Source organism: Otolemur garnettii, unplaced genomic scaffold (genome assembly GCF_000181295.1).
Source record: "Otolemur garnettii isolate 467f Iridium unplaced genomic scaffold, OtoGar3 scaffold00176, whole genome shotgun sequence".
Taxonomy (NCBI): Eukaryota; Metazoa; Chordata; class Mammalia; order Primates; family Galagidae; genus Otolemur; species Otolemur garnettii.
Genome location: NW_003852571.1, coordinates 2175843 through 2193974, shown reverse-complemented (window position 1 = coordinate 2193974; position 18132 = coordinate 2175843). Strand labels below are relative to the sequence as shown.

General features: G+C 42.3%; 1 protein-coding gene across 1 annotated transcript in view; it reads left to right on the top strand.

Moving 5' to 3' along the window:
* Window positions 1-18132, top strand: part of CEP192 (centrosomal protein 192) — a 152351-nt gene that overhangs the window by 24009 nt on the left and 110210 nt on the right. The window contains exons 8-12 of the mRNA XM_023519469.1: window positions 478-605; window positions 5458-5818; window positions 7094-7237; window positions 14925-14989; window positions 16223-16432. Coding sequence (XP_023375237.1) covers window positions 478-605; window positions 5458-5818; window positions 7094-7237; window positions 14925-14989; window positions 16223-16432 — 908 coding nt within the window. The remainder of the gene's footprint in view (window positions 1-477; window positions 606-5457; window positions 5819-7093; window positions 7238-14924; window positions 14990-16222; window positions 16433-18132) is intronic.

Below are 18132 nucleotides of genomic sequence, written 5' to 3'. Positions count from 1 at the left end.
ACAACAAAAATAGCCAGATGTTGTGGTGGACACTTGTAGTCCCAGCTACTTGGGAGGCTGAGGCAAGAGAATCGCTTAAGCCCAAGAGTTTGAGGTTCCTGTGAGCTGTGACGCCACGGCACTCTACCACAGGTGACATAGTAAGACTCGGTCTCAGAAAAAAAAAGTTTTTGTAGACCCAAGGTCACTCTATATTTATTGCCCGTGCCGGTTTTACTCTTGGCTTCAAGTAATCCTTCTGCCTTGGCCTCCCCAGTCCTGCTGAGGTGGTAGCTGTGAGCTTCTGTGCCTGGGCCTATGAACTCTCTCTGTGTGATAGTTTATCAGGGTTTGTTGCCTCTTACTGCTGCTCATTTTCTCATGTGTGAATTGCTGAATTTGTAACGTGAATGTTAAGTATTCGGCAAGAAGCAGTTATCACATTAGATTACTCAGATGTTGAGATTGCTGCATTTTCTTTTTGTCTTTATTTTTCAGGTAATTCTGTAGATACTGAAGATACTAGAAGGCCTATAGATGATGTCTTACCATTTTCCTCTAGTACTTGGAGAGCTGAGAAAGAAAAGGCAGATAATTTGAGGGGTATTTTTCCAGATACTGGCAGAGTAAGTTTTTTTGTTTTTTCTTTTGTCCGGGGCTGGGTTTGAACCCACCACCTCTGGTATATGAGGCTGGTGCCCTACCCTTTTGAGCCACAGGTGCTGCCTCTGGCAGAGTAAGTTTATATGTATTTTTTATTAATTTTTTATGAAAAGAAAGAAGGAATCTTGTGTTTATTTATCAGTTATTTTCAACAAAGCAATTACTGCTGACTTCTGAAAGATATAGAAAAAGTACAAAAATCATTAGTAAGGGCGTTTCTGTGTGTTTGTATCTTTGATATCACTAACATTACATTAAATATACAATTGTATATATTTTTTACATTTAAATTGTAAAATAGTACACTGATCCTCTTTTACATTGCTCAAGCATATTTTTCATTGTTCATTTTTTCCTACTTGTTAATGACAGCCTGTTTCTCCTACACTTGGAACCGGGTAGTCATTCCTGACTTACCTGTCCTTCTACCCGTTTTGAGCAAAGTATGACTTGGGAGTGTAGAGTGATTTTAGAAGGAGTGTGTGTGCTTCTACATAGAAAGAGTCATTTTGGCCGGGTGCGGTGGCTCACGCCTGTAATCCCAGCACTCTGGGAGGCTGAGTTGAGTGGATTGCCTGAGCTCACAGTTTCTGTACCAGCCTGAGCAAAAGCAAGACCTTGTCTCTAAAAATAGCCAGGTGTTGTGGCAGGCGCCTCTAGTCCCAGCTACTCAGGAGGCTGAGGCAAGAGAATGGCTTGAGCCAAAGAGTTGGAGGTTTCTGTGAGCTATGACACCACAGCACTCTCCTGGGGGCAACAAAGTAAGACTGTGTCTCAAAAAAAAAAAAAAGGTTCATTTTGTTCTTAGGATAATCCCTTGTGTGTATTAAAGTAGCAAGGAGGGTGGTTATCATTTCAGGGTGATGAAGTCCTGATGACTGAGCCCCATCTGTGTGTCTTCATCTGCAGGCCTGTGTCTTACATTTTGTTCTTTTGTTTGTTTGTTTGTTTTTGAGACAGAGTCTCACTCTGTGACCCTGGTAGAGTGTCGTCGTGTCATAGCTCACAGCAACCTCAAACTTTTGGACTCAAGAGCTCTTTTTTCCTCAGCCTCCCAAGTAGGGTTTTTTTCTTTTCTGTTTATTTCCATTATGCCCCTTCACATTCAAGGAGTTATTGACTGTGTCTGATTTATTGCCCACCTATAATGTTTATTACTCTGTCATGCTCATGACTACCAGATTAATCTTGCCATGGTGGCTTCTCCTGTGTGTGACACCCTCTGTGTCCTGGGTCGCACAGTAGGAGTTCTTAAGGTGTACTGCAGTCTGACCACATATCATCTGTCTCTTCCTCACTATGCTTTTCTCCTTTCCTTCCCTAATTCAACTCATAATCTTTCCAGTCATGGGTCAAGTTCCTGTTTCCTTTTTAATGACTCCTCTCATAGTAACTATGTGCTAGAAGACAGCATTTTATGATGTACAGAAGTACACAGAAGTTGGCTATGCAGCAGCCTCAGGAATGTGTAACTCATCAGAAGAACCAGGTATATATAAATACATATGAAGTACAAAGCCTCTCTCAGGTAACTAGAACAGAGTCCATGGCACTTTCCTCCGCAGACTGTGCTGGGGTGCTTGGTCGTGTGTGTGACCATTGCTATGTATGTGGAGTTGATGAAGCAGCGTTATGGGGCTTTAATATGCTTAGTGAATGGATGTCCTGTCCTCAGCAATTAGTGGTAGCAAATTCAGAAATAAGAAAGAGACAGTATTTGTTAGTTACTTGATTTTTGTTAAAACTTGATAGTTATTAAGTTTTATAAATACAGTAGAGCCTCCATAGTTAACCACCTTCCTGCACTGACCACATTGTGTTGACCTAATTTTCACAGACAGGACCTGCACCACATGTTTGTATCAGTGGTGTAGGCCTGGTTCCTCATGGTAAGTACCTCCATATGGGGACCAACTTACAAGAGTGGTTGGCTTGCTGAGGTTCCCCTGTATGTCAGTCTGTGGCCATTTAAATTTGTGCCTAGAATTTCGTTCTAGTATGATACAGTGATTGTTTTACTAATTAGTGACTATGTGCCATTAAAACCAAATTTTAGTATCATCAAATACTCACAAATTGCTAGGAAACCTCGGTGAGATCATTTCAACTAAGAACTATCTGGTATGCTCTTGGCAGTAGGTGTGGGATGATGTAGGCCATACATAGATTATCAGTAGGGAAATAAAAGAAATACTTAGATTACTATAAAGTAAAGCAGAGTCCTTGTGATTGAATCACATAGCACCTATTGTAAGAAGTCTCCAGTTCTGATTGAGTTATGTTCTGAATGTTTTTGAAGATTGGAATTCTTCCTCTGAAAGTAAAAACACAATTTCTGATGATTCATTTCTAGTCTATTTTTTTTTTTTTGTAACAGAGTTTCAACCTGTGGTCCTGGTAGGGTCCTGTGGTGTCACAGCTCATAGCAACCTCAAACACTTGGGCTTAAGCAATACTCTTGCCTCAGCCTCCTGAGTAGCTGGAACTACAGGCACCTACCACAATACTCATCTATTTTTTAGAAATGAGGTCTCACTCTGGCCAAGGCTATCTTGAACCTGTGAGTGCAGGCAGTCCACCCACCTTGGCCTCCAAGTGCTGGGAGGATTTACAGGCGTGAGCCACTGGGTGTTGTATCTTCTTGTGAGAGTTTTTTTGGATTCTTTGAGGGAAATTTGTCCACTTCATCTGCCTTAGCACCTCTGTTGGCATAGATTTATCATAGTGCTCCTTTAGTATTCTCTCTTTTTTTTTTTTTTGTGAGTCAGAGCCTCACTCAGAGCCGTTGTTTGGCGACACAGGCTGGATTTGAACCCGCCACCTTAGGAGTATGTGGCTGGCGCCTTGTAGCCATTTGAGCCACGGGTGCCGAGCTGAGTCATATCAATTCTATTGATCTTTTAAGAGAACCAGTTTTTGGTTTTATTGATTTTTCTCAATTTTCTGTTTTCAATCATCAATTTCTACCTTAATTTATTCTTTGATAGTGCTTATTTTGGATTTAACTTGCTTTTTTTTTTTATTTTGTTCTTTTTTTTGTTTTTTTTAGTGATAGAGTTTCACTTTGTCGCTCTTGGTAGAGTGCTGTGGTGTCACAGCTCACAGCAACTTCCAGATCTTGGGCTTCAGCCTCCTCAGTAGCTGGGACTACAGGCACCCACGACAATGCCCAGCTATTTTGTTGTTGTTGCTCTTACAATTTGGCCAGGGCCGGGTTTGAGCCCGCCACCCTTAGTATATGGGGCTGGTGCCCTACTCACCGAGTTACAAGTACTGCCCCTGCTTTTCTTTTTCTGATTTCCTGAAGTTGACACTTAGATGGTTGATTTCAGATTTTTATTCTTTTAAATATAGTCATGTGCTGCATGCCAATGTTTTGGTAGATGATGGACCACATAAAAACAGTGATGTAGTATTTTAACTGTACCTCTTCTGTAATTACATATATTTAGAATACAAGTACTTACCATTGTGTGACAGATGCCTACAATATTTAGTGCAGTAACATGCCGTACAGATTTGCAGTGAGCCGACTGTATGGCCAAGGTGTGGCAGGTATAGTGGTCTGTGCCATCCAGGCTGATGTAAGTACATTTTGACCCTGTGTGTGCATCTAGGGCTGAGTGTTGCTCTGTGAGCCCTGCTTCAGCTGTACCCCACAACTTGATAAGTTGTGGTTTCATTTCCAGTTATTTCAAAAAATTGTTAATTTCTCCTGAGACTTCATCTTTGATCCATGTGTTATTTAGAAGGGATTGTTTTCTACTCATTTTGGGGTTTTCTAGTTTTTTGTTTTTGTTGACTTTTAGTTAATTCCATTGGGGCCTGAGCGTAGACATTGTATGATTACTGTTAAATTTGTGATGGTATGTTTTATGGCCCAGGATGTCTTCTGTCTTGGTGAATGTTCTTTGTGAGCTTAGGAAGAATGTGTGTTCTTTTGTCTTGGGATGCGATATTCTATGGATATTCATCTATGCAGTTGATTGGTGGTGCTGTCGAGTTCACCTGTGCCCTTGCTGACTTTCTTTCTGCTAGATCTTTCTATTTCTGATAGAGGGTATTGAAGCTTCCAGTCATGATAGTAGATTTACGTATTTTTCCATGCAAAGTATATATGGCAAAAACCGATAGAAGGGCAAGTATGCCAGTTTAAGATGTGAGTATTTTAACTCTCTTTTTTAGGGAGCATACACTTTAAGGACTATTACGTCTTCTTAGAGAAGTGACCCTTTATCATTATGGAATGCCCTACTTTATCACTGATAACTTTCCTTGCTTTGAAGACTACTCCGTCTGAAATTGACAGAGCTGCTCACTCTGTGCCCTGGGTAGAGTGCTGTGGCATCACAGCTCACAGCAGGGTAAGTGCTATGGCATCACAGCTCACAGCAACCTTAAACTCTTGGGCTTGAGCAATCCTCTTGCCTCGGCCTCCTGAGTAGCTGGGACTATAGGTGCCTACCTCTACACCCAGCTAGTTTTTCTGTTTTTAGTAGAGATGGGGTCTCACTCTTGCTCAGGCTGGCCTCAGACTCCTGAGTTTAAGCAGTCTACCTGCTTCGGCCTCTGAGTGCTGAGATTACAGGTGTGAACCACTGAGCCAGGCCTGATCCGGTTTCCCATGACCACATTGTAAAGGTCAGTTTTGGTGAATTGCTTATCATTGGTTCATATGGGGTCTAGAATACAGTGTATACATTTTGTTTCTTCATATAATAAGCATTTTTATCAACTTTATTTTTTTTCATAAATTTCAGAATGAATTATGAAAAAACTTATATTGCTGTTACTGATTTTTTCTTTTCATTAAAGGAAAGTGCAGGAAAAGGTGTTCTGGTGAAGACTCTCAGAGCTGCCAATGGGAAACTTACGCCCATTGATTTTCATGACATAAATGCTGATAAAGGTGGTTTTGATTTTACTGACCCCATAAAACATGGGGAAGCATCTCCTAATCCATTCCAACCTTCAGCATTCGACTCAGAAGCAGTTTTGTGTGAGAGTAGACGTGTGGACCCTGAGGCTTCTACAGTGTCCATTCAAAACCACATGAACGTAGCATCTTTGAAGCCTGCTTGTGACGAGGAGGTTAACTCTGCTGATGTTCTTTGGTCACCAACTTGTGAAAGGCGGACATGTGAACATCATGAGTCCATTGAGAATGGTGAAGACAGTAAGTGTCCTTAAAAAAAAGAAAAGGAGGCTCAGCACCTGTGGCTCAAGTGGCTAAGGCACCAGCCACGTACACCCAAGGCAGCGGGTTCGAATCCAGCCTGGGCCCACCAAACAATGACAGCTTCAACCAAAAATAGCCGGGCGTTGTGGCAGGCGCCTGTGATCCCAGCTACTCGGGAGGCTGAGGCAGAAGACTCGCTTGAGCCCAGGAGTTGGAGGTTGCTGTGAGCTGTGATGCCAAGGCACTCTACCCAGGGGGATAGCTTGAGGCTCTGTCTCCAAAAAAAAAAAAAAAAAAAGAGAAAGAAAGAAAGAAAAGGAACTACAGAAATAAGATGTTTGTACATTTTGTGTAGGTTATATTTACATGTGGAATTTGCCAGTCTTTCATAACAGGAAATATTTAAGTGTTTTCTAGATTAAAATAAATTTTTTTTTATCTATTACAGGGAGGATTGCTTAGAAATAGAATTTTAAGTGAGGGATCAAGTGGAAGTGTGCCTGTCTAGGTCTTAGCATGCTTTTGCTTCACCCCTTATCCTCTATAAGTGAGGCTGGATCATCCAACATCAGAGATATGCTTTTCTTTTGGGGGAAATGGGTTTTCTTTTTTCTTTTTTTTTTTTTTTGTAGAGACAGAGTCTCACTTTACCACCCTCAGGAGAGTGCTGTGGTGTCACACTGCTCACAGCAACTTCCACCTCCTGGGCTTAGACGATTCTCTTGCCTCAGCCTCCTGAATAGCTGGGACCATAGGCACCTGCCACAACGCCCAACTATTTTTTGTTGCAGTTTGGCCAGGGCAGCGTTTGAACCTGCCACCCTCAGTATATGGGGCCAGCGCCCTACCCACTGAGCCACAAGTGCCGCCTGGGTTTTCTTCTTTCTAACTTTTTTTTTTGAGACAGAGTTTCACTCAGTTGCCCTCGTTAGAGTACCGTGGCATTATAGCTCACAGCAACCTCAAACTCTTGAACTCAAGTGGTCCTCTTGCCTCAGCCTCCGAAGTTGCTGGGACTATAGGTGTCCACCACAACATCTGGCTATTTTTAGAGATGGGGGTTTCCTCTTGCTCAGGCTGATCTTGAACTCCTGAGCTCAGGCAGTTCACCTGCCTTGGCTTCCCAGAGTGCTCTTTTTTCTAACTAGTTTTGAACAGACTTCAGTACTGTTGATATCTAAGGCAGTTGCCTAAATAAAAATTATTTGAGAATGTTTTATCATTTTAGTTGTTACATGTATCATTGGATATTTGTGGAATTTTATATTCCAGAAACAAATCTCCCAGAGAGTGTGGTCTATCAAAATGAAGAGGGCAGATGGGTCACTGACCTTGCCTATTACACCTCCTTTAGTAATGAGCGAGATTTAAATATATCTGTAAGTGGTGAGATGAACGAAGACTTCAGATCTGGTTGTAAGTATATGGATACCTACATTTATTATACCGTTTTCATTGTTTCTAGTGGTGTTTCTGAGATAACTTATTCATGGTGTTCAGCCACATCCCATCTCTTCTGGAATATAATTGTATTCTGGAATTTTTCCACTTCTTTTTCTAGGAACCAAGGCTTGAACTGGTCAGTCTTAGTCATTACAGAATGAGCTGAGCTACTTTCTGAAGCAAAGGCAACAAGGCAGACTCTACTCATTTGCTTCCTTTTAGAGCCTCTGGTGCTACAGGGCTGAAAGGGACTTCAGGTTGTGCTGGGCCACTTTCAAAATTCTGTCCTGAGCAAAAAAAAAGTGTTCTGGTAAATCAGCACTTACTAAAGCTAATCCATTTTGAAGTAAAAGCTAAGAAATGTGGTGGAAATGATGGGAAAAAGTGACAAAAAAGATACTGTTCAGCCGGATGTGGTGGCTCACGCCTGTAATCCTAGCTCCCTGGGAGGCTGAGGTGGGTGGATTGCTTGAGGTCAGGAGTTTGAGACCAGCCTGAGCAAGAGCAATACCCCATCTCTTAAAAAAAAATAGCCAGGCATCGTGGTAGGCGCCTATAGTCCCAGCTACTGGGAAGGCTGAGGCAAGAGGTTCATTTGATCCCAGGAGTTGGAGGTTGCTATGAGCTATGATGACACCATAGCACTCTTCCAAGGGTGACAAAGTGACATTCTATTGCAAAAACAAAACAAAAAAATACTAATAAGTCTCAAGGGATAAGAGCATTAAAAGGGGCAGTTAGGGTCGTTGCTCAGCATAACCTCTGTCAGTGTGAAGATTTGAGCTGGCAGGTCTATAGGGTGCCAGGGCAGGGCATTTCCAGCTAATGAGGATGTGAGGATGCTGCTGGCCTGCAGCCACCAGTGCTTGAATGCTCTGTGGCTGGATTGAGGAAAGGTCACTGGCCTGTCAAAGCCAGTCTTAATTTTAATAGGCTCAGATGGGGCCTGGGGAAGAAGTGATTGTTGCTACTGCTTGTCCAAATCTCCTAACCACTAAGGATGTGGAAGTTCAGAGATAAATGAGGCATGATTTCAACACTTATGAGACTACTAGCCAAGAGCAATGAGGCAGGAATACAGAGCCAGGTGATCATCATAAAGGACAGAAATCAAAACCCTTTGGAGTTCAGAGAGTAGATGACTTTTATACGAGTAGGTAGCAAGAGAAGTTCACACAGGAGATCACTGGTAAGGTTAAAGTTCAATGGGCAATCCTTTGGGGTAGGGCATGAGAAATTTCAAATGGAAGGAAAATCCAGTTGAAAGAGAATGAGGTGGTGAAGCATGGGCATGTTTTGAGAGGGTGAATGGTCCAGTATGGCTAGTGTTTGCAGCAGGTGAAGGGGAACATGAATGAGACCAAGGGATGAAGCTGGGGAGGTAAGCAGGGCCGGGTCATGGATGCGGTTTAGACTGCCGTGCCCCAGAGCTGGGGCTCGTTTGGTAAGTAAGCAATGGGCGATTGCCACTCCAGCTTGTTTGTGAGTCTTCTCCTGGCAGTGATGGTCATTTGAATTGAGAGGGTTCTTAGGATGTTGTAGAAATCTTGCTGTCACAATGAAAATGAAGAGAAAATAGCTAATTAAAGACAGAAGTAGAATAGTTAGGTGGCTGGATATCAGAAGATAGTAGAGAAGCAAGCAAAGAACACAGTCTAAGTTACTGGGGAAGTGGCAACACCATTTGCTGAAGTAGAGGAAAACAAGAAAGTCTAGGGCTTTTTGGTGATTATGTTTTATAGTGGAGGTAACCACAACCATATTTTCAGTAGTTGTAAATATGGGTTAGAAATTTGAAGGTAAGTTACCATTAAGACTTGATCAATGATGCCTTGATTTTATTATTTTTATTTTTAGACAATGATGTCTTGATTTTATTTTTTTTTATTTTTATTTTTTTTGAGACAGAGTCTCACTTTGTCACCCTTGGTAGAGTGCTGTGGTGTCACAGCTCACAGTAACATCAAACTCTCAGGCCAAGTGATTCTCTTGCCTCAGCCTCCCAAGTAGCTCGGGCTACAGGTGCTTGCCACAATGCCCAGTAATGATGCTTTGATTTTTGACAACAAAGGTCCAGACTGAACAGTGGATTTGACTTTGTCACTTAAAACGTTGATGGTCGACTTGGTGCCTGTGGCTCAGTGGTTAGGGCGCTAGCCACATACACTGAGGCAGGCAGGTTCAAACCCAGCCCGGACAGGCTAAACAACAATGACAACTGCAACCAAAAAAAAAAAAAAAAAAAAACTAGCTGGGCATTGTGGCAGGTGCCTGTAGTCCCACTACTTGGAAGGCTGAGGCAGAAGAATCACTATAGCCCAAGAGTTTGAGGTTGCTGTAAGCTGTAATGCCAGGGCACTCCACCGAGGACAACATAGTGAGACTCTGTCTCAAAAAAAAAAAAAAAAACACATAAAGTATCTGACATTTTTGTAGAAAGGCAAGAGAAGGGAGGACACACATACACATGTGTGCATGCATGTGTTTGTCAAATAAAGCAGAAAGATCAAATAAGAGCTACGTTTGTAGCTCTGCCAGACGTGATGCTACCATACCTAGAGGCTGTGCCAAGATGGAATAGGTTTCCTTCACACCCTTGCATACAGTTTCATTACCAAACTGATTACAAGAATAAGATTTAGATAGTGAGAGGTTTCAGTGTATCTATCCGTTGTTTGGTTCTGGAGGTATGGTAAATTGAGTCAGGGACAGGGGTGCTTTTCTGTGTATGCTCATTAAAGCCTTTGGTTAACTTTGAAAAACTCTTTGTTGAAGTATAATATCCATATAGCTTTTGGATTTTGAATTATTGGATTTTGAATTATTACTATTAAAAAAAATAAAATAAAAATAGATAATGGAAACACTTACTGAAATTATCCTTGTGCTTAGGGAAAAGAGTAGCCAGGTGGGAAAGGATGAGTGGTGTGGGTGTGAGGAAGCAGGGACAAGGAGGAGGCTGTCCACAAAAAACAAGTGAGTGAAGTGCGTTGGTCAGTTTGATTGAAACATTCCATGTTGTGTATCAACCCATCACGTTGTACCCATAATTGTATACAGTTATGATTTTAGTTAAAAATTAATTTTAAAATTAAAATCCATTATGATTTTAGTTAAATTAATTTTAGTTAAAAATGGGGGGAGGGAGGAGGTGGGAGAAATGGGTGGAGGAGGGTGATTAGAAGGATCACTTCTATGGTTTATCTTACAAGGGTACAAGTAAATCTTTCTAAGTAGAATATGAATGTCTTAACACAATAACTAAGAAAATGACATGAAGGCTGTGTTAACCAGTTTGATGAAAATATTTCAAATTGTATGTGAAAACACCACACTGTACCCCAAAATTGCATTAATGTACATAGTTATCATTTAATAAAAGAAAAAAGAAAAAAAAAGAGGCTGGTAGGTGGAAATAGGATGGATGCTGAAAAGGAAGGATGGGCCTGGTCAAGGGAAACAGGTGGGATAGCCTGAATGAAAAGGGAACCTTAGGATAGGAGGGGAGACAGGCGTTTTTAAAATGTAAGAAAAGGCTCGGCACCTGTAGCTCAGCAGCTAGGGCACCAGCCACACATACTGAAGCTGAAGGGTTTGAACCCAGCCTGGGCCTGCCAAACAACAATGATAACTACAACCAAACAATAGCTGGGCATTGTAGGGGGTGCCTATAGTCCCAGCTACTTGGGAGGCTGAAGCAAGAAAATCACTTTACGCCCAAGAGTTGGAGGTTGCTGTGAGCTGTGATGCCACCGCACTCTACTGAGGGCGATATAGTGAGATCTGTCTAAAAAAAAAAAAAGTAAGAAAACAAGATATTCAGAAAAGGGAGTTCAGCCAATGGCCTGATTTTATAATGCCCAAGTCATTTGTAATGAAAATGTACTCATTTACAAACATTTTTTGTTTTTTTTTTGAGACAGAGTCTCACTATATTGCCCTCAGTAGAGTACAGTGGCATCACAGCTCACAGCAACCTCAAACTCTTAGGCTTAAGCTGTTTTCTTGCCTCAGCCTCACAAGTAGCTGGGACTACAGGTGCCTGCCACAATGCCTGGCTATTTGTTATTGTTGTTGTCATTGTTTGGCCAGGCCTAGGCCAGATTCAACTCGGCAGCTCTGATGTATGTGGCCAGCGCCCTAGCTGCTGAACTATATATAGGTACTGAGCCCCCATTTACAAACTTTATTCAAAAAAATTTCCCTAAGAAGTACTACCCTAACCAGGCATGGTGGCTCACACCTGTAATCTCATTTTGGGAGGCCAAGGTGGGAGTATCGCTTGAGCTCAGGAGTTTGAGATTAGCCTAAGCAACATAGCAAGACCGCATCTCTATATAAAATAAAAATTAGTCAGGTGTCCTGATGGGTGCCTGTAATTCCAGTCTCAGGTTAGAGGCTGAGGCAGCAGGATCACACAAACTCAGGAGTTTGAGGTTGGTGTGAGTTATGATCCCACCACTTCACTGCGGCCTGGGCAACAGAGCAAGACTGTCATCCTCATCCCTTGTCCACCTCCCCTGCTTATAGCGCCTTATGTCCAAGGTACTGCGTCATTTCTGCTTATAGCCTAGAGTTTAACATTAGGTAAGGTGACCAGATTTTAACATTGGTAAAGCAGGACACCATTGATGGGGGCGGAGGGGGGTGGTGGGGCGGGGCTGACAACAAGGCAAACTTTGATAAGCAGTTCTCAATAATCATTTCTCACACAATTATTTGTTATTATTAAAATTTAACATTATAAAATTAAAAAAAATAATATAAAACTCATATCCTGGTGAAATAGCCACATGGCAGCCGAAAATTGTATATTCCCTTCCTGTTCTCCCGCCATTCCCTAGCTTGTCCTGCATTCTTTCCAAAAATCAGGACTGTCCCGTCAAAAGTGGACATCTGGTCACCTTGGGAGGAGGGAACTACTTGTTTGTTCCAGACAGTTTGGCTCCTTCTGAGGTAATTGTCCTTGCCTAGAAGCAAGGGAGGGAGCCAGTCTCTTGATACCTTGCCCGGGAGGGTAGTAGGGAGTTGACATTAGCCTTTTCATTTCCAAATGAAGTTACATTAACCTTTTCATTCCCAAATGGAGTTACATTAACCTTTTCAGCAGCCGAGAAAACCATATTCCCTTCTCATTCTTCTGCTGTTCCCTAGCTGTGCATATTGGGACTTTTTAAAAACGCCGCGGTACAAATTGTTAAAAATCGGGACTATCCCACCAAAAGTGGGACGTCTGGTCACCTTAACATTAGGGGAAAACACAAGGTCTGCTTCAAAATGTAATCACTGCTACAAAATGTAATTCACGTGCCAAATGAGAGGACTGCAGACAGTTAGTCTTGCATTCTTATAAAAGAACTTTTGGTGTCCCCTGTGGCACCCTGTTCCTGCACATGTGAACCAGCCAGGATACGGGTTGAGATACAAGCCTGTAAGAGGTGGGCTTCCTGTCCGTCCTGGGAAAGCTATGAGCAACCTCTGTCGTGGCCTTTTATTGTTGAAGCGTATACAACAGGTGTGGGGACCCGTGTACTCTAGCTACCTGCTTAATGATCATTACATGCTCTCCCTGCGGGCTGGACTCCCTCCCTGCTGCACCCGGAATATCCAAAGTATAACGCCTGCTTGCTAAAACGCTCTTAGCTCATTAACACATGCAGTCGCTGGAGGGCTTGTCTCTGGGCAGCAAAGCATCTCCCTGCTGGCAGGAGATTCTCTCACTCCCAGCGCCTTCAAGAGTCAGCAGCTGCTTTTACCACCCTGAAAGTTCTATTTTCTTATTGCCTATGAGCAGACCAGGTAACATAGTATTATTGTGGATCTTTCTTTAACTAAAGACTCTCTTAAAGGTGAGAGAAAAAGTACTTAGGAATATAATAAATGGTAATTTGAGCTCTCTACCCAAGGATTAAAAAAACATGTGGATAGCTAGGCATTGTTGTGGGTGCCTATAGTCCCAGCTACTTGAGAGGCTGAGGCAAGAGGATTGCTCAAGCTCAAGAGTTTGAGGTTGCTACCTGTGGTGACAGAGGATGACTCTGTCTCAAAAAAAAAAAAAAAAAAACACTTGATATGTAACTCATCAAAATAAATTTATTTCTTCTGGGCTGCCCTGTTATGGGGGAGAGTTCCTACTTCCCTCTCTTGGCTATCAGATTTGGTTGGTTGGTACTTTACATTTAGGGGTAGTGGCTTTTAAAGTACCTTGCATCACAGATCCTGTACAGGCTCTTTATAGGAACAGATTTTTGTGGAATATATGATTTTGCATGTAGTTCTGGGAGCTTCACGGTTCTCCCGATGTTCATTTATAGGTTAAGAGTATGTTCATAGATTAAAAATGTGTTCATATGAGAAATGATGGCCTTGCAACGTCAAAAGCTGGCACTGTTCTGATAGGGAAGACCCCTGAGTAGCCTTTGGTGCCCTGCTTCTCCTCACTGGAAGTGCTGTCCTGTGTCCATTCTTTTTTTTTTTTTTTTTGAGACAGAGCCTCAAGCTGTATCCTTGGTTAGAGTGCCGTGGCATTACAGCTCACAGCAATCTCCAACTCCTAGGCTCAAGTGACTCTTCTGCCTCAGCCTCCCCAAGTAGCTAGGACCACAGGCCCCCGCCACAACGCCTGGCTATTTTTTGGTTGCAGCCATCGTTGTTTGGTGGTCCCGGGCTGGATTCGAACCCACTACCTTAGGTGTATGTGGCTGGCACCTTAGCCACTTGAACCACAGGCGCCGAGCCTGTGTCCATTTTTGTTTCTCTCTTCTAGGTTGTCAAGGTGGGACTATGGTCCTAGGAGAGTGTGTGGGCCTAATTAGATCCTGATAGACAAATGAGAGTGAGGAGCTTCCCTAGTGGACTGTCCCTTTCAGTCGCCATTCTCTTCCCCTTTTCTGCTCTAACCCCAGTGCCAAGCAGGGCCTAGAGCGGACCTCAGACCGGCACCCTAGAGTCCAGCTGCAGGCTTTTCTGATTTAGCAAATGTGTCCAATTCTTATAATCCTAATGCTTCACGTAGGTCACGTGCCTCTTGGTTTGGGTAGTACCTCCCTACTCCCAGAGTGCTCAATAGGCCCTGCCCTGCTGTGCCCGGTTACCCCTGGCCTGGAGGCATTTTGTGTGTGGCCTTTGCCTGAGAGGTTGGTAATGTGGGAGCAGCTGCCATTCCTCTCTCCAGCAGGAGCTGAGGTGCTCAGCAGGCACTTTGAGGATAGATAGTCCCTGTTTGCCCAGAATGGGATTTCCTGGGACTAGGGACTTTCTAACACTGGGATATTCTTGGGCAAATGGGTACTTGGTGATCCCAGCCAGCATGCACATGGTGAGTATGGAGAGAGGCCTGTCCCATCTGATGGCTTCCCCAGGAGGGACACCTCCTCAAAGCTAAACTTAATTCAGTGTTTTATAGATAAAAAACTTATGTTGTAAAGCCCTTGGAGGAGTAAATTAGGGCAAATTTCTTAAGTGATAAAATCAGTCGCGGTAAGGTGTTCATTAGCAGAAGTTGACAACCCCAGTGATAAAGAGTAGGAGCGTCATAGACTTGCTAACATTGTATGTCCTTGGTTTTTCATTTTCCTGATTAGCTAACTTGTATTTGTGTGCTAGTGTTTAAATAGGCCTTAGTGTAATATAATGATATAAACTTATTCTTTTTTTTAAGCTGAAGCATTTGATTTGATTGCACAAGATGAAGAAGAATTTAATAAAGAGCATCAGTTTATACAGGTTTGTAATTATTTGCTTTACTCAAAATTTAAAATTTTTCTTTATTAATTTTAATGTAGGAAAAATGTTAATTTCTTTCTGAATAAATATATAGTATAGAATTATTTTTCTCATGATTTGAAAACTCCTTTTTCCTTCATTTTCTAGATTATTAATTGAAGAAAGTTGGAATAATGCTATATATCTTTTATTTATTTTAAATGGCTTTTATATCCTTCCTGGGTATTTCCATAGTTTAGAAAGCATGGTTTGTTTGTTTGTTTTTATTTTTCTCCAATGTTTTTTTTTTTCATTTTTAAAAAATTGTAGTAGATTGAGGGTGTACAAGTTGAGTTCTGTTGCTTGTACATATTGCATAGTGGGGAAGGCTGTGGGTTGTGCTCTGTGTTCCCATCACATGAAATGAGGTGATCCTGTTTGTTATAAAAATAAATCCCTTCCTAAAGGGATTCTTATTTATAGCACACTTTGATTAAGCAATATATTAAGATAATGCATATTATAGCTCAAGTATTAAAAAATAAAGTTCTGGTTTCTGTTCCCTTAGCTCAGTGGGTAGGACGCCAGCCACATATACAGAGGATGGCAGGTTTGTCCCCAGCCCAGGCCTGCTAAACAACAATGACAACTACAACCAAAAAAGAGCTAGGCATTGTGGCAGAAGCCTGTAGTCCCAGCTACTTGGGAGGCTGAGGCAAGAGAATTGCTTAAGCCTAAGAGTTTGAGGTTGCTGTGAGCTGTGATACTACGACACTCTACTGAGGATGACAAAGTGAGACTGTATCTCAAAAAAATAAAGTTCTCTTGTTTGGTCTTTATTAGTTATAGTAGTCACATACACTTAAATTTATCCAAATTTTTTTGTTCAGTTTATAAAAAATTGCTTTCGAAATTTTTTTTCTTTCTAGAGACAAAGTCTCACTTTATTGCCCTCGGTAGAGTGCCCTGGTATCACACAGCTCACAGCAACCTCCAGCTGCTGGGCTTATTCTCTTGCCTCAGCCTCCCGAGTAGCTGGGACTACCGGCGCCTGTCACAAAACCCAGCTATTTTTCTGTTGCAGTTCTCAGGGCCAGGTTTAAACCTGCCACCCTTGGTATATGGGGCCAGCGCCCTACTCAACTGAGCCGCAGGCACCACTCTTGAAATTTTCTTAAATCATTTTAGTTTTGAGTATTAGAAGAACAGAAACCTTTCTTGGGAGAAAAAAAATGACAGTAACTTTCTCTCTAGGAAGAAAACATAGATGCTCAGAACACTTCAGCTGCATTGGGGGACACATCCTGGGGAGCACCAATGAATTATAATCTACTGAGGAAATCTCCTAACACATCGGATTTGGGTAAAGACGAGGCCAGTTACTTACGTCTGTCTTTAGGAGAGTTCTTTGCTCAAAGATCTGAAGCTCTTGGTTGCCTTGGTGGTGGTAAAAATGTGAAAAGAGTAAGTATTAAATGTGCTAGAAGTGGTTAAAGTCACCAGATCTTGTATTTTAAATGCCATGCTGGTGTAGCACAAGCATAGCAACTTTTAAGTAGAGACACAGTATAGGCGCATTAGAATAGTGGTCGTATGTAACACTCAGGGTTTTTAGTCAGACTCTGACTCTAGTTTTACTGCTGCCTTTTAACTAGTTCTATGATGTTGAACAGTTTAACTTAACTCTTCTATTCCATAATTTCCCATTTGTAAGACAGCATGCTGTTTTATAGGGTTTTGTGTGGGTGCATGTGTGAGTCCTTAAGGAAAGTCATATCTTAATGTGCTTGCATTGCAACCAGTATTCAAATATTAGTTGTAAGTATAAGTATGCTAGGAATTGAATTAAGAAAATGATTGCAGAGGATGGAAAACAGGAGGAAGTGGATGGAGAAAATCCTGAGCCCAGCACAAAATGTGCTGGAGGCCTGTTGCCTTTAATACTCCAAAAGTGCTAGGCGAGGTGGCTCTTGCCTGTAATCCTAGCACTCTGGGAGGCCATGGTGCATGGATTGCCTGAGCTCTTGAGTTCAAGAACAGCCTGAGCCAGAACGAGACCCCGTCAGCCCCCGACCCCATCTCTTAAAAAAAAAAAAAAAAAAGCCAGGCATTGATGGGTGTCTGTAGTCCCAGCTACTTGGGAGGCTAAGGCAAGAGAATCGCTTAAGCCCAAGAATTTGAGGTTGCTATGAGTTGTGACACCACAGCACTCTACAAAAGAGTGACGAAATGAGACTCTATCTCGTGTGTGTGTTAAGACATTTATGTTCTACGTTTAGAAAGATTCACATGTACTCTTATAAAATGAACCATAGGTGTGGTCCCACCAATCACCCTCCCTCCACCCATCCTCCCCCCTCCCCTCCCCGAGACTCTGTGTCAATAAAAATAACATAAAGTAAAACTCCAGAAGTGTCTTGCTAAAATTACACCCCTCCCAACTCAACTGTGCAGTGGGGGAGTTGTCTAAGCAGGCCAGGCTTGCCAGCATGGGTGGAGGCCTCTAATCGCCTTGGGAGAGGGAGTAAAGTTAGAGTATGTAAAGTGTTTAAACTTTGTTAAAGACAGCAAGATTTGGGCAGTGCCTGTGGCTCAAGGAGTAGGGCACCAGCCCCGTATGGTGGAGGTGGAGGGTTCAAACCCAGCCCTGGCCAAAAAAAAAAAGACAGCAAGATTTGCTCGGACCAGATAAAGAGATAAAATATCTTTTCGTTTCTCTCACCTTGGTATGACCAGAAGTGTCTGTCTGTCTGAGGAACAGGCTTCTTGAGTATTGTCACTCCTGTGATCTGTGTGGCCTAATTGGGATCTTCTCTGATGTTCTTTTCTTGGTCTTTCATCATCATCCCTTGCTCGCTTTAATATTTTTTAATTTTTTTATTTTTTGCAGTTTTTGGCTGGGGCCAGGTTTGAACCCGCCACCTCCGGTATATGGGGCCAGCACCCTACTCCTTTGAGCCACAGGCACCGCTCTCTGTTTATGTTAAAGATCATAAATACTTAGAGCAATAAAAGTAAAAAGTAAATCCATCTAATTAATGTAGTTAGAGAAATAGTTGAGTTAGGAAAATGTAAGTGCAGCAAGAACCATATCCTGATTGTTTGCCTTTCCCCCATAAGATTTATGATGAAGGCTCGGCGCCTATAGCTCAACCGGCTAAGGC